The following is a 24,471-nucleotide window of genomic DNA, read 5'->3' as shown; positions in this document are numbered from 1 at the left end:
TTTTAAAGCTACCTAATTTCTTGCACAATAGTCCCACTGTCCCCTTGTTTGCTTTACGGAATGAACTTCGAATTGTTCAACTGTATAATTGGTGACATGCCCATAATGCTTTATTATTTTATCTCCAAACTATAACTAACCCATTCTGATCAGAGTGGCTCAGTGGTAGAGCGTTCACCTCTGGTGCTTGGGGTCCCGGGTTCGATCCCAGCCCCCGCCAAGTGAACTTTGTGGTGGACAAACACCGTGTGCGTGGGTTTTCTCGGGGTTCTCCTGTTTACTCCCACTTTCTTCATTCCACCATTTTCATTCATTACGCATCATCACCGTCTCCTTTAGCCTAACCGGCATAACTGTGGGACGCAAAACTCAAAGATTTCATTTCATTTTTTTCTGATCAGAGCCTTATATATATATATATATATTTCTTTTTATATGGAAACATAGATAAAGTGTTATTATTTTAGTTTTAAGAAACAAGTTTATTAAGCTCTGGTCAGAAAGTGCTAGTTAGATATGTAATAAGTTCCATAAGCGTAATGAATACAGCCCCTTGCCTAGCTCTGAATACTTCAGGTGTGATACCTTATAGGAGCTACGATTTGTCTTAGCGTTCCATAAACAGCTTGTCCTATCACAGAAGTTAAGAAAGAGACTTTACCTAATCCAGAATATTATTAGTGTAGCACTATTGATCGAAAGTTTTCAGATAGCCTTCATATTCCCTTGGTCTACGTCAAAGGCTTCAATGTACAGTGAAACTTCCCGTAACGGACACCTCTGAAAGCGGAAATCTCCTTAATACAGACATTTTTTTTTGCTGTTCCGGCAAAAGTATGCGTATTATTATGGGAGAAGACCATCTCAGATACAAATCAGGCAGTCTTCTTTTAGCCTCAACGTTTTAATAATGTCTTCTTAGCAGACAGGAATTATTTTCAGCTGACAAACGTGTAGCACAGAAAATATTCGCCGCAATTTGAAAAATAAATCTTTGATTGATTGCAACTAATCCACGAGCTGCAACCAAATTTCGAACAGAAAACAGTGTCAAGAGAAACGGTCCCGGGTTCGATTCCCGGATTGAGGACACGCAGTCGAGAAAGTGTAAAAGCCATTCCAAGCCAGCCATCCTGAGTGCGGTTTCTCCTCATTCACACGAGGCAAATACTTGGATGGTACCTAAGAAATGGGTTCCAGGGCGCTTCCGCCCCTTTCTCGGATAGTGTGATTTCGAAGGACCTCATCCCTCATACGTGACGGATTTAAAAGGCCTAGAAATATACTTGCTAATTCCTAGTGTTCGCAGAATAACATGGCAGACTTACTACAGACTTTTCCCGTATAATAATAATAATAATTTTGCATATACTTATTGGGTTACTTTCATTGTCGGTACAGTCAGTAAGCGAATTAAGGGACTTTTATAGAAATATGACTTGGAGTTAAGACGAAAATTCACAGAATTTCTAGTGCATGCCCATATAAATTGTCCCCTGCGCAGCAAATCTTTTGTTGCTTTACAGAGTAAGATTTCTTATCATTCGTTCAGTAATTTGAGTACTGATTACAGTATTTTAACCATCTCCCTTAACCTAAAGAGCATAATCGTGAGACGTTAAAAAAAAAGAAACCGTATTTCAAAAGGATCTTTTAAATAATATATTTATTGTATGTTGCATACAATTACCACACAGAACATAGAACTGAACGTCCTCTTCTAATGATAAGGCAATGGTTTGCAGCCGAATGGCTGATTACCAATCAAACACTTAAACAGAATATTGTGGTATTGGACCACATTTCGTCCACAGTACATTTCTAATGTGACGTGGAATGGAGTCGTTGAGGTGGTGAATGGTAGCAAGTGGAAAGCTGCACTCCATTCTGTGTGTAAGTATATCACACTCTTCTGTGAGAGAAGATGAAGGCGGAAACCTGCGTCAAATTTGTGATTCTAAAAGGATCACAAATGTTCAATTATATTCACGTCCAGCGGATTGGGATGGCCAAGATATTTAACTTCATCCCAATATTCCTCAAACTATATATTAATAAAAAGAGGAAACAATCGATTTAAACTTATTTTTACACACCAAATCCTCTTTGCAACACAAAAAGAGTGGAAAAGTGATTGACTGTACCGGGACTCGAATCCGGATTTCCGGTATACCCTGCTGATGCATTAATCACTACGCTACCCAGTCCGCTTCCCAGAACAGCCAAACTCCCTCCCCACTCCTGTCCCATTTTCAATATATGGACACTGGATTGTCCAGCACCGCAGCTGGGCTGTGGTGTAAACGGAGAGCAGCGACTGTAGAAGTGAGAGAGTGTTGGCTGTTCTAGGAAGCGGACTGGGTGGCGTAGAGGAGTAGGAGGGTGTTTGGCTGTTTGGGAATCGGACTGAGTGACGTAATGGTTAACGCATCGGCACGGTATATCGGTCAGTTTTTCACTCTTTGTATGTTATTCCTGAAACCATTTTGCAGTATCACCAGCTATATGAATGGGCACATTATCATCATTGCCTGGAAACAACATCTGAATCGTAAGGTGCACATGATCCCTTAAAATGGCTACAAAATCACAGACAGTGACGCGACCGATATACATCAGCACAGGACTCACTGAAGACCAGGATATTGCGATGTACAGCTTCACAGAACTGTCACCGTGTTTTGTGGTTGAGCGGAGACATAGCAGATCATACGATTCATTGCAACCTCCAATACACATAAACACGGCCCATAATTTGAAATAAGGTGATTGAGACTCATCCGAGCTTATCATGCGTTTCCAGTCATAAGCGGTCCGCTTTGTATGTTCTCTGTACCATTGTCGTTGTGCGAAAGCATTATGGTCCCTTATCAGCACTTTTGCCACTCAGCCCGGCTCCGTATGTCCATGTTACGCAACCTACAGCAACCTACGCAACCTTATAATATTTTGTTCATATAATTTTTTGAATGTAATTGTTGATGATAATATAATAATACAAAGAGTAAAATTAATAAAGAATAAGAAACATTATATTTTCAAAATACAGTATTACAAATGGGTTTGCAAAGTACATAAATTGCATTTGAGTAAAAATATACTATACTCATCTATAGAGTAAATATAAGATAACTAGCAGATGCCCCTACGTGCCACTGTGGGCAATATTTTGTCTTTCCCCTTTAGTATCTGTGCAAAAAAATCGAACGTTTCGTATGGGCATCTTAAAGAAGCACCTCCACATTTTGTTTTCATTCTAGATCAAATATCTGAAAACATGTGTTAAGTATTTTAGATTAGAAGTTTAAATATCAAATAATTTCATATCTCTAACCATAAGAGATGTCGAGTTAATGGACCGTTATTATAATAGTTGTAATTTTCATTCCTTTTTCTACCCACCCTGATTTCTTCCTTTTCAGATCAAATACGAAAAATAAATAAATATATAAATAAAAATTAAAATATCTGAAACACGTATCTGGTTATTTTAAACAAGAAGTCCAAATACAAAATTTCAAATCTCCAACCTTAATAAATTCCGACATATGTGCTTTTTATTGTAGTATAATAATTACCACCCCCATTCCCTTTCCCCGTCCAATTTCCAAAAATACTTTCTTAATGGTACCTTATCTCACAGTAGTATCGAAATTTTAAGTTTCTAGCTTAAGCAGTTCAGCCTAGGCGTTGATCAGTCCGTCACCCATTCACTGAAGACTTTTCTTTTATATAGAGAGAGACTACTTACGGAAGCTAACTCACCCGTTTTTCTTCCATTGTAGATCAAACATCTAAACACGCCGAAAAACGTGTTTAATTATTTTGTTACGAAAATTTCAAACACCAGACTTTATATCTGTAAAATATAAAGGCCCAAAGGAGTATTCCCAGAGCTGGTAACAAATTTAAGCATCTTAGGAACCACCTTGAACCCCTTTTATCGTAGTTTTATAAACCAATACTATATTTTGACTAACACACATTACATATAGACTGAAATGAAATGAAGTCTTTGAGTTTTACGTCCCACGGTTATGCCGGTTAGGCTAAAGGAGACGGTAATGATGAGTAATGAATAAAATGATAGAATGAAGAAAGTGGGAGGAAACGGGAGAACCCTGAGAAAACTCACGCACACGATGTTTGTCCACCACAAAGTTCACTTGGCGGGGGCTGGGATCGAATCCGGGATACATATAGACTGATAACAAGAGGAAAGTACAATCGTACTTTGTAAGATAAGTCTGTATAGAAGGATAGGCTTGTGTGTACAAAGTTTTAATAATATAGACAAGTCAATTCGTAGCAAACATTACAAAACACGCCACAGACCAAGTTAAGAAAGATATATAGTAACAATAATAAAAAGCACCATCTAAGAATTGAAATAAAATTTTTCTAACATCTCAGGTATTATCCACAGCAACAACACCGTTATGACAACAAATAACATAATAATATATAATACTTTGTAATAAAATTACTCGCCCAACATCTCCAATATAAAAAGGCAATAAATAAATATAATGAATAAGAAAGCAATTATTAAAATACCAAAACACATGTAAAGTCTTTAATTGTGTTATATATAAACAAAAACGTCTGAACGCTACAGTAAAAATTCCTCTAACTCATCATATAATCTAAATGTGCACTAAGAATTTCAGTACTTGACTTTAGAGTTAGCACAGCAATACGCTTGACAGTGAAGTTAGGCACATTAAATTCTTTCAAACATTTTTGGCACTTTTGCTAATTGCTTTCCTGGAACCAATAATTACCAATGTTGGTTTGAATTTGTTGTTATTATTAAATTTTTCCTTTAAAATTATTTAATAGTTTTCTTTAAAAAAAAAAATAAATAAATAAAGCTCACTACCTTCTTCAAGTCGAATTGTATCATCAAGGATAGATCTGTGTTGTGAGTAAGGGATTCCGAGATACGGACATCTTATTATAATAATTGGAACGCCATACATCTTTCTTCCCTTCTAGGACAAATATTAAAAAATTTTGAAACACTTGTCTTATTATTTTAAATGAGAAGTTCAAACACCAAATTTTATGTCTTTCACCTTAAAAGCTTTCGAGTTATGGGCTCTTAATTTAGTAATTGTAATCCCCACCTCTTTTTCCTTCTCATCCCCTTCTCATTTCTTCCATGTTAAATAATAATAATAATTAAAAAAAACTTAAAAACTTGTCTCGTTATTTTAAATGAAAAGTCCGGATACCAAATCGTTTTCACAGTTTTTGTGCGTACTACCCGTAGGACGCTATGTAGTTTTGTAGGCCGTCATTGAGTCTCTAAAACGTGCCCTTGTGTGAGAAGTGGCAGGATTTCGTTTCGAAGCGATGCATTCTGTCGTTGATGCCTAATCAACGCGTTTACTTCATGTAGGAATGTCTACAGTCGGACATTTTGAATATGGTGTATGTGCACTAGGTTATATCCCATAAATTTGTGTAAAGAATATACCTATGTTCACACTTGCTTGCATGTACCAACATGTGTGTTAAACTTTTGTCTAGACAAGGTACGATCTCTATAGCGACCAAACACGTTGTTTATGATGCATTTAAAGGGCATAGATTTAAATAATATACCATTATTGTACTGTAATGTATTGCCAACCGTGTTATGTAAGGGCAAATACAGTACAATATCCTTAACTGTCACGCCCGATGGCAGAACTTTCTTTGTCTTTCTGCGATGAGCGATTGTAAGTAAAAAAAAAAAAAAAAAAATCTGTAGGAATTTGCAAAACTTTTCTGCAAAAGAAACACTTGATTGATAAAAAATACGCATTACGCGACGTAAAAAAAACAGTTCAAACCATATTTATGCGAGTTGTCGTTGCATTTATGACATCTGCACATAGCAGGCATGTTTTTATACTTTTCTCTTGGCTATTTTTATTTCCTTTAATAATTTTTCTGCACAAGCGCGGCAAATTTTCTGCGATCACATCGCAGATCGCGGCATGTTCTGATATGGGGCTGTCACGGAGCCACGTGATGATTGCGATTTTTCACTTCTAGCCACATTTAAAGCTTGCATCCTGTTTAATGAAGTCCGGCTTATCTGGATGTGGATTAATGAGGTTAAATGTATATGTATCGAAAATATTTAGTTGTTGAGTTTCGAACTTTATTATGGACCTGCGAAGAAGAAATTGTGATTTGTGTTCAAATTATGCTCAATTAAATTCAGAACATAATAAAACTTAGTAACGTATACAAATAGGGTATATTGTTTACGTAATTGTCATATGCTTTTTATCAAAAGTAGTATCAATTTGAAAGTAATGTTTCACACGTTTCTTATTTAATACTTGATTTGTATTGCAGGATTAATCGTGGATCTACTGAAGAGCACGTTTCTCCGGACAAAGTTAATTGTTCGTTGACTTCACCTTCACAAGCACATCACGAGTCCGAGTTGGAACAAAGACTTGCATGGCTACAATATTATACTGTGACTGAAACCTCTGATGGTGTCGATGTTAAAAAGTATTCATGTGAAATGTGTCACAAAAAATTTAAAGAAAAACTTCATTTATACAAACACATGGAAACGCATGGAATATTTGTTTGTCATATATGTAACAAACGTTTTTCCTCTAAAGGATGCCTAATTCGACATATGGGTGTGCATATGGAAGTTCGTTCTTTCTGCTGTGTATATTGTAACAAGGCTTTTGCCACGAAACTTATGTTGCAAAGGCATATGATAATCCATACGAAAAAGGCTGACTTCACTTGTCCACAGTGTAAGAAGACTTTTTATCTTAAAGTATGTCTCGAACGGCATGTTCGAATTCATACAGGTGATAAACCTTTTGTTTGTGAATACTGTAGTAAAACTTTCGCTCAGAAGGGAAATCTTGACAGTCATATACGTTGTCATACTGGTGAGAGACCATTTGAATGCAAAGTGTGCAATGCAGCGTTTGCTGTGAAAAGTAATCTTAAGAAACATGAGAAGAGACATACGAGATGACGCACAGTGTGAGAGAAACGTTAGAAAATATGTTAAAATAAAGAGATTCAGGACTATACGTAATTCTTCAATACATTTTTTTTTTCATACTATAAGAGAAGGGGCTAGAAAATGTTTCAAACAAGACGTTGTTAGGACGCAACACATCCAGAAAGTAATATTCATTTGCTATTATTTAAATATGCATCCATGATATTAAGGTCCCCATATTGTACTAGGAGATTACTTTTGTGTACACTTGCCATACGCTTTTAGCTCCAATCCATTGGCAGAAATATACTGTGTTCGCGGAACGATAAACATGCAGCACCCAGCAACTTGTAAAATGAACCACTTCCCATAAAAGGTTTCTGTACAAAATGTATAGCACTACAGGTTTATGCGTTTTTGTTGGCAGTCAAAATGCACCATGAAGTTGAGAATCCAAAGTATGAAGTGAATGGTTTCATTACGTTTTAGTGTTCTAAGAACACTCGATCATCTGATATCGTTATGTCACAGAAGTTCTTGACGATTGCACGATGGACGAACCCGCAAACAGAATGGCATGTATTAATTACATGTATTAGGAGCAAAATTTAGTCATAGGGACCACAACACAGTTGTTTGCTCTGGGGCCTGATATGGTGTTAAAACAGCACTGGCGAGCAGATTGGACTGGGCAGTAGAGTAGACGGCACTAGCGCGGGGCCTAATTTGGAGCAATCGGTCCAATTGGCTTAAGGCCAGCCATGAATACGACCCTTAATAAAGGATACGTTTTTATGATATCGCCACGGATGTCACTGGTATTTGGAACGGAGTGTTTTATAACATCCATTTGGGTGTTATTGGTACGCAAAGGAGTTAGTAAATACATCCATTTCTTTGGGCATTACTCCTTAGTTTTATAATTAATGTTTCAGAATGCTACTTTCAAGCTTCATGATTTGTTTCCTTAGACAAAACGTAATGTTCCAGTTTTGACGAAGGCCATACGATCATATGTAAGAAGTAAATGGTTAGTAGAGACATGTGCGTGCCTTCCGTGCCAATACTACTTTTTCCTCTCCTGCATTCGTATTTCATTACAATATACAGTATATATACTTATGACACTTTGGATGGTTTGCTATACGTGATATCACACGATCACCATTTCATCATAAAAAAAAAAAAAGAAGTGAAATAGCTCAAGTGGTAGAGCATTGGCTTCGCATTCGAGAGGTCGTGGGTTCGATTCCCGCTTCCGACCATCCTGACGGGTTTTCCTCAATCCTGCCAGGCAAATGCCGGGATGGTACCTACTAGGCAGGCCATGGCCGATACCTTTCCATTGTTATTGTTGTTGGATATTCAGTATAAAATGGCCTCTGAGCTAGTATCTGGTGATTGTTAAATAAATAAATTCACTCCTACACTTAGCAGCTGTGTGGAATCGTCCGAATTTTATAATGATGTCTGCTTTGATTTTGCCGTCTTTCACATTTGCCATCCTGTATTAATAACTGCTGTATGAGAGCTCACATTTGAAAGGTGGACATTTCCATAAACGATACTACACTTGAAATAAAATAGTACAAAATTTATTTTTTCAAAGACATGTTGTCAAGAATACATCATATGACATACTTTTCCATTTAAAATTTTTGAGTGACTTCCAGTCGTCTTGATAGGGTGCCCTGAGGCAAAAATAATCTCCCTATTCAATGCGCCCTGTGGCATTTCCCTATGCCACTTTTTGTTTATTTATTTTGTTTTATCTTTGTTTATGTGAATTGTAAGCACTGAACATTTTATCTGATTGTGTACAAGAATTTACATTTAAATGGTGTCCGTCTCGGAAACGGTGCCCAACACAATAAGCACAATCAGAAGTAGTTAAAAGTAGGAGAGCCCTGTGAAAAAATAGTAGTTTCCATTCAATACGCACTGTGATATTTCTCTATCCCGCTTTTGTTTCATCTTCGTATCTTCAACTGTTTATAATAAGCACTGGACGTTTTATCTGTTACACCTTGGGTTAATCTGTATTACATGGTCCAGTCATGTTGCTCGCCAATTTTTAAAAATGTTGAGTTTTCCGTGCAGTCACCTTACAATGTTAGTTAAAAACAATCATTAATTTAATCGTAGAGATGATAGGTTTCGAGTGGAAGCTATATTTGTTTTCGAATATGCGTAATTTTGTGATGTCGGAGGGAGGTACCGAATCTGAAGTTTACATTGGTACTGCAAGACTGAAGATCCGAATATTTTGAAGGCGTATGTGCTAACAAGAAACCTTTGCAAAGTGTTGCACTCCGATTTTTATGAAATTTTGTAGATAGAAAGTAGACCTATAATCAGTGGCGAACCGCAATCCCACAAGTAGGGTAGGCCCGATAAACTAATATTCCCATTTAGCTCCACTACAAATATTTTGAAGTGCAGTTCATATTTACTTTTCTCTAGGATTTGCAGGGAGCATGACGGGAATTTCCTCCTCACTTGCTCTTTTCATTTCCTGCATATTTGAAAATGAAGGGAGAGGAAAAGAGAGTGCATTTTTACATTTAGCTATCAAATTTCTTGGATGAGTGTTTGTTACTTGCATCTCCTACTTTAGAGTACAATACTGCATTTAATTAATGCATCACGTGATAGACTTCACTAGAAATATTAATGCTTAGAAGTGTGCCGGTGCTGTGCCATCAGTAGTAGCTCAGAATAATCTCTAAAATACTCATAGAATAAAGTGACTAATGGGGATGGAACTGATGCACAACACGGTACTTAACAACTAAATTGTGATTGAATTTAAATAAAATTCAAATGTTTCTAATTTCGAAAATGACTAGTTGGGGAAAAGGGTGAGAAAAAGAGAAAGGTTGTAATTAAGGAATAGGAATGAGCACTAGCCTGATAGATCCAATGAAGCTGGTGTCGTCCGAGTCATCTGGAACGATGAATGTTCTCTCCTGGAAGAGCTTGGATAGCTGGAGGCAGTCAACATCTGGATCTCTATCCTGTTGATCTGCAAGGGGCGTCGATAAAGCGTCTTTACGATAATGTCCTTCTACATCTTCATTCTACTAGACTGCTGGAGCTTGTTGAGTCTGCGGTGATAAACCAACAGAATGGTACTCTTTGACTTGTGGAGTCGGTGGTCCTCCAATGGTGGGATCCGCTTCTCTCCGATGATCCTGCACCTGTCCCAATCGTGTGTTGAATACCCCTTGTTGTTCTGTTCCTCGTGGTTTTGATCAATTCAAGAATGATGACCTAATCGGGAAGTATCAGGCTGTGCTTGAAGGTATGCGGAAAGGAAAGAAGGAAGCTAGTCGAGTTTATTTAACAAATATGCATTTACAACAGGTGTCTGAGAATGTACACTTCTAGTCAGTTTTCTTTCATAAGTTTTCAAAAGTTCATGTTTCTTTATATCCAATACATAGTTACTTCAGTTACTTCACAGAAGGAATTTCTTTTAAATCAACGCAAGATATTTAATATTGTATTCTACGCAGTGGCATATTTAAGGAGGTGGCTTCCGGGCTTAACCACTTACCGAAATTTTATCGCAGCTTTCTATTATTTTAGAATTTTCACATTTCCAGGAATAAAGTTGGCAAAGTCCCTCCCGAAACAAGCAAAACCCCTCGAAACAAAATCGTAAATACCCCACTGATTTTATGAAATGGAAAACTTAACTAAAATTACACACAAATGTTATTTTATCCTGAACAGTAGCGTTTGTTAAATTTATACATTTGTTTAATGTATCAGACTAATATTTTACAAGTTATTATGGACCAGCCTCATGTAGGGGAAAAAACAGCTACTCTGAATAACTCCTGAGAGTATACACCTAAATTAAACAAGTTATCACTAACAGAAATACATAATTCTACACAGAAACTTCTTACTCTGTGTTAAGGAAATCATTTTATAACATATTAACATTGAAAGATGCCTTCAACGCTAAAACAAAACTCCCAGAGGCTAGCCTTCGCACCTTCCCAACAATGCGTGCAATCCACAGCGATAATAGCTTCGCTCCCTGAGCAGCATAACCCGTAAGCCTATCTAGCGAGCTAGTGAGACTTAGATGGAAGGGTCTCCAAATGTTTCCAACCTTCTATTTTTTTTATTTTTTTTTTTTACCGAAAACTCCGAAATGTTGAAGTATTGACTTTATTTTGTAAGAAAGCAAATAAAAGAAAGTATTGGTAGAAAACAGGGTAGGCCCGGCCTCAGGGCCTCATAGTACGCTTCGCCACTGCCTACAATGACCAAATATGGACCCTTTCTGCGGAAAACCGGTTTAAGGGGCAAAAGCCCTCTCTGAAATGACTTCTACCCAGGGATGAAATCCACAGAAAGATATGAACAGTTGAAATTAAAGTATATACAAATAGTAGACATAAAATAAGTGAACACGTGTGTTCTCTTTCCTGCTGGAAAACGGCTTAAGAGGCAGAAGCACTCTCTAAACATATCAGGCCAATGTGATATTTTTCGTCAGTTTTTAGTATAACCCCTAAAAGTGCATGCATAAATTCAAAGAAATTTCACACACATATAGTAGACATAAAATAACATGTAATTTTTTTTTTCCTGCGGAAAACCGGTTTAAGGGGCAAAAGCCCTCTTCGAAATTATTTCTACCCGGTGCTGAAATCCACAGATTTAAATGAAACTTCATACACAAATAGTAGACATAAAATAAGCGAACGCGTATACTTTTCAGTAAAAAAAAAAAAAAAAAAAAAAAAAAAAAAAAAAAAGTTTAAGGGGGTAAAACCTACATAACGAAAGATTTTGCAATCACCTCAGAAATCACAAGAAGTCATGAACACTGAGTATATATAAAGACTAAAAAGTCATAATCTGACGTAATTTCCTTTTGCGGAACTGAAGACAGAAACTCGCCTATAACAGACGATTTCCAAGTGTCGAAGTGTGTTACATTGATTCATAATTAGTGAAATTAAAGACGAGAACACCATCAATACAATCACATTATTTCTGTTAGAAGGTTTTTCTTTAATTTACATTTTGTTTGTCATCATAATTTTCACAGTAATTATAATCAACAAAGAAGTGTTTTTCTTTTTTTTTTTTTTTAAAAAAAAGTTCTTTTTGCACCATGCACAACGAATTATAGGTACTTATACTTGTCTGGATTTGTGCCAAAGCAATACTTTACACACATCTGAAAGCGATTCGTTCTTTCTATTACGAATCCAATGTAAAACCACGGGTACCTGAATACGATTCTAAATCTTAAATATGGAAACTGATTGTGAATCAGTAATTGTAATTTTGTATTATCTCGTAACTGCAAAGTAATATTGTGTTGCTGTAAGATAACTAAATAATGAAAAATTTCGAACAAAATTCTTCCACAGACGAAAATATAACATCAAATGGTTGAAGTTTCCTTTCCAAGTTAATCGTTTCGGTATTGTTAGAAGCATCACATCTTGTTTCGTGCTTGAATTATGTGTATCGTATTTTAACAATGTCCACTCCAGGCATCTAATAGCAACACTGTTTTATTCTTTGTTGTAGGGAAATAAACGTTCGCTAATGACGTACGGAAATGTTCCTTTGTAAGTTTTCCTGACTTTGAGGCGGAAAGAAATATTACGTGGCCAGAGAACATTTTCGTGCACTCTGGAACTGAACTCACATTTTGAATAATGGTGTCAACAAAATACCATCTATTGATAGGATTGGTTGAATGGTATAACTGTGGGTTGTAACCAGTAGCGTATTTAGGGGGATGGCTATCGGGCTTAAGCTCCCCTCCCCGAAATTCCACATATAACAATAATCCTTCTTATCATTTCTAAGAAAAAATATAAGTGCTTGTTCACACGTTGTGCATAGCCCCCCAAAAACCAAATTCTAAATACGCCACAGGTTGTAGCACTTACGGATTGGACGACTATGTCGACAGCCTTGACTCCTTTTACAGTCAACATACGGCCACGATACATTTCTAACTGAAATCCACTTTGATCGGGAATATACATGTTACTTGTCCTAAATTGGAGAACTACTATCCATTTCATAAAGATAGGCCCCTGACTTCGTGGTGCTGCCGTGACGTTCAGTCAAAACTTATATTGCATTGTCGTACCTCGTTGGAATTCCTGAAATGTTGTCTTTTCAATACTTAAGACATAAAAATTTTCTTTGTACTATGTAGTGAGAAAAAAATAAAAATTAATGAAAAAGTGCGTATTTTTTCGTACTTTTTTGGTAGATCAATGTTTATAGTACTATATCTCAGAAAAGAGATCACGTGAAATAATTTCCTGTGTAGAATATGTAGATGCATCCATTAACTGTAAGTTGTGAGAATTTCAATTTTCATCACTTGATACTTTTTGTGTAATTAAAACAAATGTACGACGCTCTGATCTCCTTTACCATGGTAGTTAGAGAAACGTACAAAACACTGCTCGAAAATTTGGAAGTCTAGTGTTCCAAATATTTGGAACTATTAACAAAAAAGGGTTTAGTTGTAGAGTATTTATTTTTTTAAAAAATTCTTTTACTTCAACATGTTCTCTGCGTTAAGCGGTGAGCCATGTTGCTGCCCAATCTTTAAATTCCCCGCGCTTATATGAAGAAACAGCATACAGTAAGTGGAAGTGCGGCAACGCTGTCGTGCAGTGTTGTCGCGTTCAGGAAGCTTGTAGCGTGAAGCTTATTTCATAAGAATGTAATAGGAAAAAGTATTTATTATAACCTTTCACAACATCATAAAAATAATAATAATGCATTACACATCTCAATTTAATCGAAATAAAACGTTGAAGTAAAACATCCAAAAACTCATCTCTTAATCTATTTACTTCATTCACTTTCGTAATGGGTTTGTTGACTCATCGCTGCTCCTGTTATCTTCCTGTACACTTATTAACAATGGCTCCATTTTTACCTCAAGATCTATCAGTATACACACTTTCCAGCTTACGAACATGTTAAAGGTTAAAAAGAAATGTATCCTTGGCAATCACGTGTTCACCCAAGTTCTGCGATCAATTCCCCTGCCGAATGTATACAATAACACAGAATGGGTCCTTTGTTTTCTTTCAACGAAAGAAAACTATGCAATGTGTAGGTGACGAGGGCTGTATTTGCGTCTAATCACGTTGCACTGATTACGCCTTCAACACTTCCCTTCGGTTCGTAGGCGTCAAAAACTTAGACATGCACTCACACCATATGGGTTCATTGCAATGAGACGGACGAATGGGCATTTATATTTTCCTTAGTATATGTCGTGGTTTTTGATTAATATATATATATATATATATATATATATATATATATATATATATATATATATATATATATATATATATATATGGATATTCCTTTACGAGCGGCGGTATTACAAAAAGAAGAGGCAAAATTTTTAGCGATAATGAAATTGCAGAACTGATGAATGACTCCCGACTCAGACGGTTATGAGTTAGTAATGAATAGTAATGACATTGATTATTCTGTGCTCAGTGGCGTATTCGGGAGTGAACAAGATAGTAACTCTGTTTCAAGTGAACCTGCGGCTGCGCCGGGAAAGAGAGAAAAAAACGTGTCGTTCCTATTCAAAGACAGATTCTGATGTAGCTTGGAGCGATAAAATTCAAGTAAATGCAAAACCCCTGTTTAGTGGTATCCCGGGAATTGATCAAAATGCTGGGTTATCTACAGAGTATTCCGCATATAAACTGTTTCAGCTGTTTTTACCGATGAAGTTTTATAGTAAAAAAAAAGTTGAATTGATTTTGAGTTGAACGTCCTGTTCAGCAGTGAGGCTGACGTCGACCTACTCATTAACGTGAAATCCAAACTACATGAGCTCTCCCAGGAATAGTAGTAAAAGTTATGAATCAATACGCAAAAACAGCAGATTGAGAAAAAGAAAAAATACTAAAACAAAAATCTTTGTTTTCTAAATGAAAGCGTGTTACTTTAATTAAAAACCAGGAACTTTTTACACTAATTATTCACATAAGCCTTGCACGGAAGCCAGCTTTACGCGATTTTTACAAATCAACTACGCAAGAGCTATTAGTATGTCTGTCAAGTGGTGGAACAGATCTTCTGTGAAGTGTAAACTCAATATTACATATCAACTAAGGTTGTATCATATAATAAAGTTTATGCTTGTATTTGTTTCTGTGCAAGTGTATTTTGTACTGCGTGCAGTAAGTGAAAAACTGACAAAAAGCAACAAATTTTCGAAGACCATCACATGCAAATCCAAACAAAATAAGAGTTCGCTTTTCTAATTTTGAACATTTGGCACATTTTCTGTATATCCTGTTAATTTCTAAGAAATTGGTTTAAAATCTGTGGAGACATAAAATTTTAAAAATATATCTAAAAAGTGCCGGACAGTGTGCGTGACAAGTTTAAATACCCGTCCGTCTGAGAGTGTATACGCGCCAGGAAAATGCGGCAACGTAGCACTCCGTATAAACTGCGATAGCGAAGGGCGCAAAGCTGAGAAAATCATAATGTCATATTTGTGATTGTTTATCTTTTGAAACAAGTCAAAACAGTTTGGTTGAAAAAGCTACTTTAAGATCTTTCTAAAAGTTTTTTAAGATTGTTAATACACCGCAGCAATTCAGAGATAATGATGTCTCACTTTTTACTGAATAACAAGAAAATTACTACGTGTTGAGTAATGAAATTTTCAGAACTTACAGGTAACATATGCATCTACATATGGTGCACAGGAAATTATTTTATGTTATCTCCTTTCCGAGATATAGTCCTATAAACATTGATTTACCAAAAAAGTACGAAAAAATACGCACTTTTTCATTAATTTCTATTTTTTTCTCACTACACAGTACAAAGAAAATTTGTATGTCTTAAGTATTGAAAAGACAACATTCCAACAATTCCAACGAGGTACGACAATGTAATATAAGTTATGACTGGACGTCACGGCAGCACCGCCAAGTCAGGGGCCTATCTTTATGAAATGGATAGTAGGTTGTGCTTGCTTCGCTTCGTTAATAAAGGCATTTATGGTTTTGTTATTGTCGTGCGCAATTCGTATCCCATATGTAGTAAATACAGATTTCGTCACTTTTCGAGGAAGGATGTGTGCACGTTTAAATTTCCACAACCATATTTGTGATACAGAAATTTAAAAGATATCATGTGAAGGTTGCTGCTAGCATGTAGAGTCTGTCTTTGCAGATCAACATTATGCAGTGGAAAGTGTTTGCATAGTTTCTTTGAACATCTCTAGTACATACTGTGAAACTTGAAACAATTTACATTCCCGAGTTTCTCCAGGTATCATCTGTTTCTCCCTCCGCTTCAGTTGTTGACATGAGGAGGTATTAACTGTCTAGGCAATACGTACTCTGCTATAGACTAATTTTTATGTTAACATCAACCCATTTTGATGTACCACTAACTTGTATTTGTTGAATATGGGTGGGGTATAAATTGCATAGGGAACAATTGTCCCCTTATAGTCTTTTGCATTTTGTTAATATTAAGACATTATCTACTTCTAGTGAGCTCGCTCGTGATATATGGTTAACATGTGCAGCTTTGGCGCGAGAGGTCTAGGTTCGATTCCTGTTGAAACCATGTGGTTTTGATCCCACGTCAGCCTGTAGGACAGTGGCTGCTGCAAGGAATGCTAACCTCTCAAGTAGCAATTAATTATTATCTACTTCTAAAATTGCTTAATTTAAGCATCGAAAACTTGGTGTAAACCGAAACGAGTTCTGAGGTCGAATACAAGTAAACTAAGACTCAAGGACATTGATATAGGTTACTTATAATCTATTATTATTATTATTATTATTATTATTATTATTATTATTATTACTATTACTATCTTTTATTATTATTTACTTAATAATAAAATTCAAGACAACTGAAAAGGGCTACTGTAACAGTGATGTTAAAAAAAAAAGAAAGAAAGAAATTTTCATCTCGATAAAGAGGAACATTGTAATCGAAGTTTATAGGTTCATCATAGATGTCAGGTTTGCTTGCGCTTATAATAAATGCTCTATATTGTGCTGCCATCTGTGGACATTAACGTTAAATATTGCACTATATAGCTCATAGCGCTCGGCGCAGTGTAAAAGGCAGTAGCGGCTCGTAGTCTGTACAAGCACCGGTTGCAATGTTGCAATATCAAAGGTATGTAGGTACGCGCAAGTGTTCCCCTCCCCCAGCATTCTTGAGTCCTATCCAAGAAATATTCAGGAAATATGAAGAGGAAAGTCTTTTAAGCTCTATTTGTATATTATTGATTAAATTATTTCTCGAATATTAATTTAATATATAAGCTATTTCCTTTTTTTCAAACAACCACTATCAATGTACGTTTATACACTATTTATATACAAAACCTCTACACTCATGTTATTGGACACGAGATAAATCGAATATATAGTATGTGCTGTAAGCCATGAATGATGGCGTTAATCCGAAAAGAAGAAAAAAAAGCAAGAAAATTGCATGCACGCAGTTAAACAAACTTATTTAATTATATAAACTATGCATTATTTTAGAATGGAAGGTCTTTCTTCGATCTTTCGGGCATCAAATTTTTCTATGACTTTATTGAAATCTGAAATGCTGCTCGCCAAGTTTCTCTGAATAGAAAGCATCGCTACCGCAAATATTTTCCGCTTTATTTTCTTTGGGGTCCAGAAACACCTCTCTCCTTCGACAATATGCATTTTGTTAGCATTTCTTTGTATAAATATACGGAACAAAAAGTCCATTTTCAGGAACCACGTATTTTTTGTCTGTAAAGAAGCATGAAATCTAAGATGTTATCCTTTGAAAATTAAAAAAAAAAAAATAGTTTAACATTCCAGCAAATTAGGCTAAAGAAGACAGGTGAGTATTGGAAGTGAATGATTTGATATTAATTTATGCTCTCCGCCGGAAATCGAACACGGAATCATGTGCACGAAGGACACAGAGCTAGGAATTAGACCCGTAGTAAGACATTTTCTTCTTGGAGACTCGATTGACCCCCCTTCCCCCCCCCAGAATAGGATTTTTAAAAAAATAAATCTTATCCCAAGAATTTTCACCTTTGTATTATAAATGTTAAATAAAATCTATTGACTTCGAACGACCGCCCCCCAAACTTTCAGCCTGGATCCGTCCCTGCTACCACCAGACTTATATTTGTTCTTTGCGAGTTTATGTTTTGTGAATAACTTCTTTCTTCCACGCGTCTGTATCTTCCTCACCCTATCAACTGAGTCAAGCGCTGCTAAGCGGAGGAATTCGTAACTATTACAGAAGCTGACCAGTTGCGGAAAAAATGCAACCGTAAGGGACCAATACGGGAAGATAGGAGCGTTGCAAGAATAAATCCACTTCCTCATGTTAAGAGATAGGAGCTCGCTGCCATATGCTCAATGTTACTGCTTCCAGTGGCAACGTTCGCTGCCACTGGAAAGGTAAATCTCTCTCTTTCTTTCCGTTTTTTAATTGACTTTTTTCAGAAATGCATCAATACTGTTTTGCGCTCAAGAGCAAAGGTTTATTTTTTACTGATACACTACTTTAACACTTAAAAATATTTTTAGTATTTAAAAAAATATCCGGTTGCACAACCATGCAACATATAGTACCAGCCGCCACTGGTAAAAGGTAATCACATACTGATAAGAAGTCAAATCTTTGTTGTGCATAATGTTGCTGTAATTTACGAATTATGGAGGATACTATATAATTCTTTGGATTTGTTAATGAGTAATAGAGAATCAGCACTTGGCCGTATGTAGAAATTTGTTTCTTTAGTAGTGTTTCTTTTACCTTTTTTCTTTAGTAATTTACTTTATTTAAGTTTCATATTATTTCAACATAGGGTTAATTACTGATTGCCTATTAATCATATTAGAGTAATAATTATTGGTAATATTAAATTGTTCTTTTGGAATAACCTCTTCAAAATTTAAAACTGATCATTTGTATCGTAACAAATTCACCACGTGCAACGTATACACGGTAATATTGCGCACAGCAGGGATTTCAGCTATCCCTTTCGTTATAATTTGTATATACTGTTAGTTGTTATATATATATATATATATATATATATATATATATATATATATATATATATATATATTGTGGTAGTATTGAGTTTCTTTGTTATAATAAATTGTTACTTATCGGATTTATCTTCAAAATCCGGTTCCTGCAACTATATTACAGCTGGTTCTATTAAACCTAACCACTAGGCTGCTAGCACCGATCAGTGCCGTTACAGCTACTTAATAGGAACACAATATATTTGATTAATTTAAGGTAAGTTTCACCACTTTAGTATGGAAATCATGGGTCTAATTCTCTGTGAGAATCAATGTTGTAATGACTCTATCAAACGATGGGCCTATTCAAACACTTCAACTGCTCAGTGGCTAACGCGCGAATATTCTGATATGTACGCATACGTTTGATTCCTAGTAGGGACGTTTGTCACAGATATAATTCCGATCATTAGCTCAGGTTTCACAGCAATTCATTATTTTATACATTATTTGCTTCATTACAATCATTTATTAGTATTTGCTCACAGGTACCCTGTTCTGTTCCAGATCAGTTCAGCGCTGATAAGGAAGGTTAAGCGGAAACCCGAACCATCAATAGGTTCACGTTTGATGATGTTTTCGTAATATTTTTTAAAATGTAAGCTTTAATGAGATTTAACAATGGAAAACGAAAAGCACATTTCGGTAAGAAGTCAGACCAAGGTATTGATATTATAGATATCAGTTCATCACATTGCTGGTCAAACTGATACAGAAGATGGGATAACAATAATCAGCATTTAAGACGACGGATTCGAGATTTAAGCAAAATTGCTTTCGCTTCTTCTTCATCTCTTAAACAATTTAAAGTTTTTTCCTGAATGGTTACCCTCTCATTTCAATTTTTTCCAGTTCATTTTAGGTGGTCGTTATGTTTCCTTTGCTTCTCTTTCCCTCTGTGGTTTCTTCTTTTTCTGCTCCTCACTCTACTGTGTATAACTCTTACAAGTAGTGTAAAACAAATCAAAAGCTCCTTTGATTATATATATATATATGCCGTTATTTACAAGATCTTAAGCAGAATTACCTAATTCCACTGCACCACTTCTAAATATATTTAGCAGTACATGAATGTTACACGTTTTTATGTTGTCAACGATTTGTCTTTCCGTAGTATAATAAGGGTTTCATTCATGAACTCAATAAGAACTTTTGGTCCATCACTGCTGGGGTTAACAAGTTTGAGCGTTGCAAGTTAGCACTATTTACAGGCTCATACAGTTTTACGTACAAATCATTAGCAATCACTGAAATTATATAAAATGTTTGTAAATATGGAATGACTATAATTTCTTTGATCATCGGCCAATACTTCACTGCAATCTGTAATTCTTTATAAGCTGCACTATTCATTTCATCAAAGCGTAGAAAAAATAACATTTTCCCTTTTATTTATCATCTGTTTCTTGAATAATGACCCAAAGGCTAAGTTAGTAAGAAACTGACTTCTGTTTTAGAAACTGAACAATCGTTTGGTACGTCTCCAGGAAATCAAACATGAAATGTTTCATGAATGTACTGCGAAGACAAAGATATGGGGGAACATGCAGCAATGGATTTCATTACCTAAATGAGTCCAGTTTTACAAACACTGTACTGATGTTGTATAAAAGTACTGATTTTGTATAATGGTACAGTTGTGGTGGTAGGATACCAATACTGGAAGAGAAGACTCAAAAGCGTCGCAACTGGACGAACTGAAGATAAGCACGTTGAAAGGTAGCTAGCGTTTGTCGAAACTTATCTTTTTGTTTACGAGTAGCTGCATGCTGCACAACTGTATCATAACCCCATGAAATACTACAAGTTTTAGTGTACACTACACAAAAAAATTCAGCTTCATTTGCTCTTTGTTTCCTCTGCCTTACATATGCACTACTGTCAGACCACGGAAAATATTAAAATCCTGTTTCACAATGGAAAATTTTGAGTTCAATCTTCCAAATAGCCTGAAATAGTGACTCGTTTTTAAAATACTGATGTTGAGAAAAATATTGACTTTACTGACCAAATTGCAGCCTTGTAGTGATTGATGAGAATGAATCATTACTAATTAATTGATAAAAAGAGAGTGGGAGGAAACAGGAGAGGCGAACATTGGGTTTTCAAAGCACTTACGAATGTATTGCCATTTTCATTCTACAAACATAGAGTTGCTTTTGACACATGTATGCAAGGTGACTAAAGAAACCGGAATTTTTCCATCTTGTTTTACTGTTCTACTTGTACATTGTTTAGGTATGCATATCTGTATGTATATTGCTCTAGTTACATTCAAAGTATTGTCCATGTGCTACAGTGCACTCGTCTCAACGTTTTTCACATTGTTGAAAACAATCTCGAAACTATTGTTCAAGGTTTTTCCCTAATGTCTTCGGGCTCATAGATGTCACTGAATACTTTCACTTTTAGATGTATCTTTAGCCGCGGGAACAAAAATGTCACAGGGCGGTAAATTGGATGAGTATGGCTCATAGTGTATAAGTACCATGTTGCTTTTTGCCAAGAACAGTTGACTAACAAGGCCATGTTGGGTGGGGCGTTGTCTTGCTCCAGTAACTACCTCCCAAATCTCTGGCTGTTTTCGATGCACGTCACATTTTCGAAGCGCCCTGTGATTTTCTCAAAACATCCACGTAAAATTGCTGGTTCAATATTTTTTCTTGGAGAATAAATTCCTTGTGAACAATCCCAATCTCATTTAAAAAGAAAAAAAATAACGTTTCACATTGGATTGATTTTGACGTGCTTTGTTGGCACGTGCAGAATTTGAAGTTTTCCACTGGCTGGATGATTGTTTTTATTCAGTATCCTATCTGTAGATTCAGAACTTATCTGTAGTCACAATTAATTTGAAGAAACTTTGGTCACTATGAAGTTCAATCTTCAAGTCGTGACAAACATTCGCCCAAAAATCTGTGCTTCTCTCACAGTGAAGTAAAAATTTTGAGGAAACCCATCCCATCTTCAAATCGTCTGATAAAATGCGCTGGCAGATACTCCAGGGCAAACTCACTCGATAATCTTTGGACGATCTCCATTCAAGGCATCTCTAACTTTACCAAGCTTTCTCGGTTTCTCCTTATCGAAGGGCGGTCATATGGCAAGTCTTCAGTTGACATGTCACCATTTTAAAGCGGGAAAATCAATCGTACACTTGTGTCTTTCCTAAAGAAACATCATTAAAAGCTTGGCGAAGATCAGACTCAGCTACAGTTTTATCACCCAAGAAATAAAAGGAAATTACATCTTTGAGTTATACGTCCCACGGTTATACCGGTTAGGCTAAAGGAGACGGTGACGATGAGAAATGAATGAAATGGCGGAATAAAGAAAATGCGAGAACCTCCAAACACGGTGTTTGTCCACCACAAAATTCACTTGGCGCGAGCTGGAATTGAACCAAGGACCCCACGTACCAGAGGTGAACGTTATACCACTAAGCCACTGCGACCCCCACCAAGAAACAATTTAACACAGATCCTTGTGATCCGCAATCTCAAGAATCAATCAAAAATCGCCAGATCCTTGTCGCAACACCACCAGAAACAATGCAAAACTAAGAACGAGTCATTTAGCACAGACGAATACCAAATTCCAGATTAATGAAAGATATCACAAACTAGTGGCCCCTATCGGCAGAAGCAGTAACTACATCGGTTATCCGCTCAACATTTTCCTTTCGTTTTGTGGGGACCGAATTCCTCTCTATATTTTCATAGTTTTGCAAAATTGAAGTAGCATATGCTAATGTTAAATTTATATTTAATTTGCCAGTAAAATAAGTTTGCCAGAGTTAGAACAATTATGTCATTTGTACAATCCGCGGCAAAAAACCTGCAACATGAGAATATAAGTTTATTGTGAAATGACGAAGTCTTTTGCTCCAAAATAAGTGTGCACGGGAGGAGGCCGAGGTTTATCCTGGCGTGATTCGTTCCACTTAGCCGTTATGTTCATTCCCTGTGTTGTTAGGCGTAGTTTCACAATAAACGTACATCCTCATGTTGCAAGTTTTTTGCCGCGGATTGTACAAATACACACCATCTGAATTCAGGAGTTACTTGTTGCATCTCAAGAACTAATATTTATATTATTTGATAGACCTATTATAGTTGTATGGTTCTACGTATATGACAATCTGCTTGTAAAATAAAATTGTTAAGCGCAAATTCCATAGTGTATCCAAAAGTATTGTCTTGTATTTGTTCCTATCAAACCCATATACAGAGAAATCATTTGATACAGTTTTATCTGTTATAAAGTACTTCAAATACCATTTTGCAGTAATTCTTGTGTTTTTGTTTTCTGACGTTTACGCCTTAATGTATAAGAAAAAGAGTATTTTCGGGTGGATGCCATCCCACAAATCTTGGATTTGTGTGGTTTCTCACCTGTATGAGTGAATATATGTTTGATCAACTCAAACTCATAACCATAAATTTTGCCACATTTGTCACATGCGTATCGACGCTCTCATGTATGAATTGAGGAGTGATTTGTCAAATATTGTTTCTGAGTAGAGATTAGCCCACACTCTTGACATAAATAGGATATTTCACTTGCATACGTTAATAAGTGTCTCCGCAAACCACTTATTTTTAAAACTTTTTGCACATTTCTGGCAAGTATACACCTCCTTCGAATGCGTTACAAGGTGCTTTGTCAGATACGATTTGTGAGGAAATGTTTTACCGCATTCTGTGCAAATATCTGCTTTCTCAACTGCATGAGTTAATAATCTGTGTGTTTTTAACATATGTTTGCGAGGGAACGCCTTACCGCATTCATCACATCTGTAAGCCTCTCAGTTGAATGCGTTAACATATGCTATATCAGGTAATACTTTTGAGCGTAAGTCTTTTTACAATCATGACACGAATATGATTCATCACTTCTATGAAGCAATATATGTCTCATGGAATTAGGCTTTCTAAATAATGCACCACCGCATTCGCGGCAAATGTATGATTTCTCTCCTGTATGTATAGATTCATGAACTGAAAATAGCGCTTGCAAGTGAATGTTTTGACAAAGAAATGACAGGAAAATGAAATGGCTTTCCCTCTGTATGCGTAATTATATGAGCACTCAATCCTGATTTCTGGGCAAACGTCTTACCACATCCGTGACAAATATGTTGTTTCTCACCTGAAAGTATTAAAGAGTGTTTCCTCAGCGAAGACCGGCGGGTGAATGTTTTGGAACAATCCTGGCAACGAATGATGTCTTTCTTGTATATCCTGAGGACGTGTCTGACTCATGGCAAGATGGAACACATATCCTGAAAGATTTAATAAGGTTCATTAGTTGATATTCACACACACACACACATAAAAGGATCACATTTATGTATACAAAATACAAAAGAAAAAACATTTT

At 36.1% G+C, this 24,471-nt stretch overlaps 2 protein-coding genes across 5 annotated transcripts in view; one reads left to right on the top strand and one right to left on the bottom strand.

Annotated features, from left to right (window-relative positions):
- The window catches only part of LOC145664807 (uncharacterized), a 30,597-nt gene extending 23,535 nt beyond the window's left edge, over window positions 1-7,062 (top strand). For all 4 annotated transcript variants that reach the window (XM_081731774.1, XM_081731772.1, XM_081731771.1 and 1 more), the window contains exon 4: window positions 6,355-7,062. In XM_081731774.1, the coding sequence (XP_081587900.1) occupies window positions 6,355-7,006 (652 nt within the window). In that variant the 3' untranslated portion in view covers window positions 7,007-7,062. The remainder of the gene's footprint in view (window positions 1-6,354) is intronic.
- Window positions 7,063-19,166: 12,104 nt separating this feature from the next.
- Window positions 19,167-24,471, bottom strand: part of LOC145664809 (uncharacterized) — a 121,451-nt gene continuing 116,146 nt past the window's right edge. Inside the window, exon 4 of the mRNA XM_081731796.1 lies at window positions 19,167-24,373. Within this exon, the coding sequence (XP_081587922.1) occupies window positions 24,265-24,373 (109 nt within the window). The 3' untranslated portion in view covers window positions 19,167-24,264. The remainder of the gene's footprint in view (window positions 24,374-24,471) is intronic.

The sequence above is a fragment of the Thermobia domestica genome, chromosome 11 (assembly GCF_964235325.1).
Source record: "Thermobia domestica chromosome 11, izTheDome1.hap1.1, whole genome shotgun sequence".
NCBI lineage: Eukaryota > Metazoa > Arthropoda > Insecta > Zygentoma > Lepismatidae > Thermobia > Thermobia domestica.
This window is presented reverse-complemented; position numbering and strand designations above follow the sequence as displayed.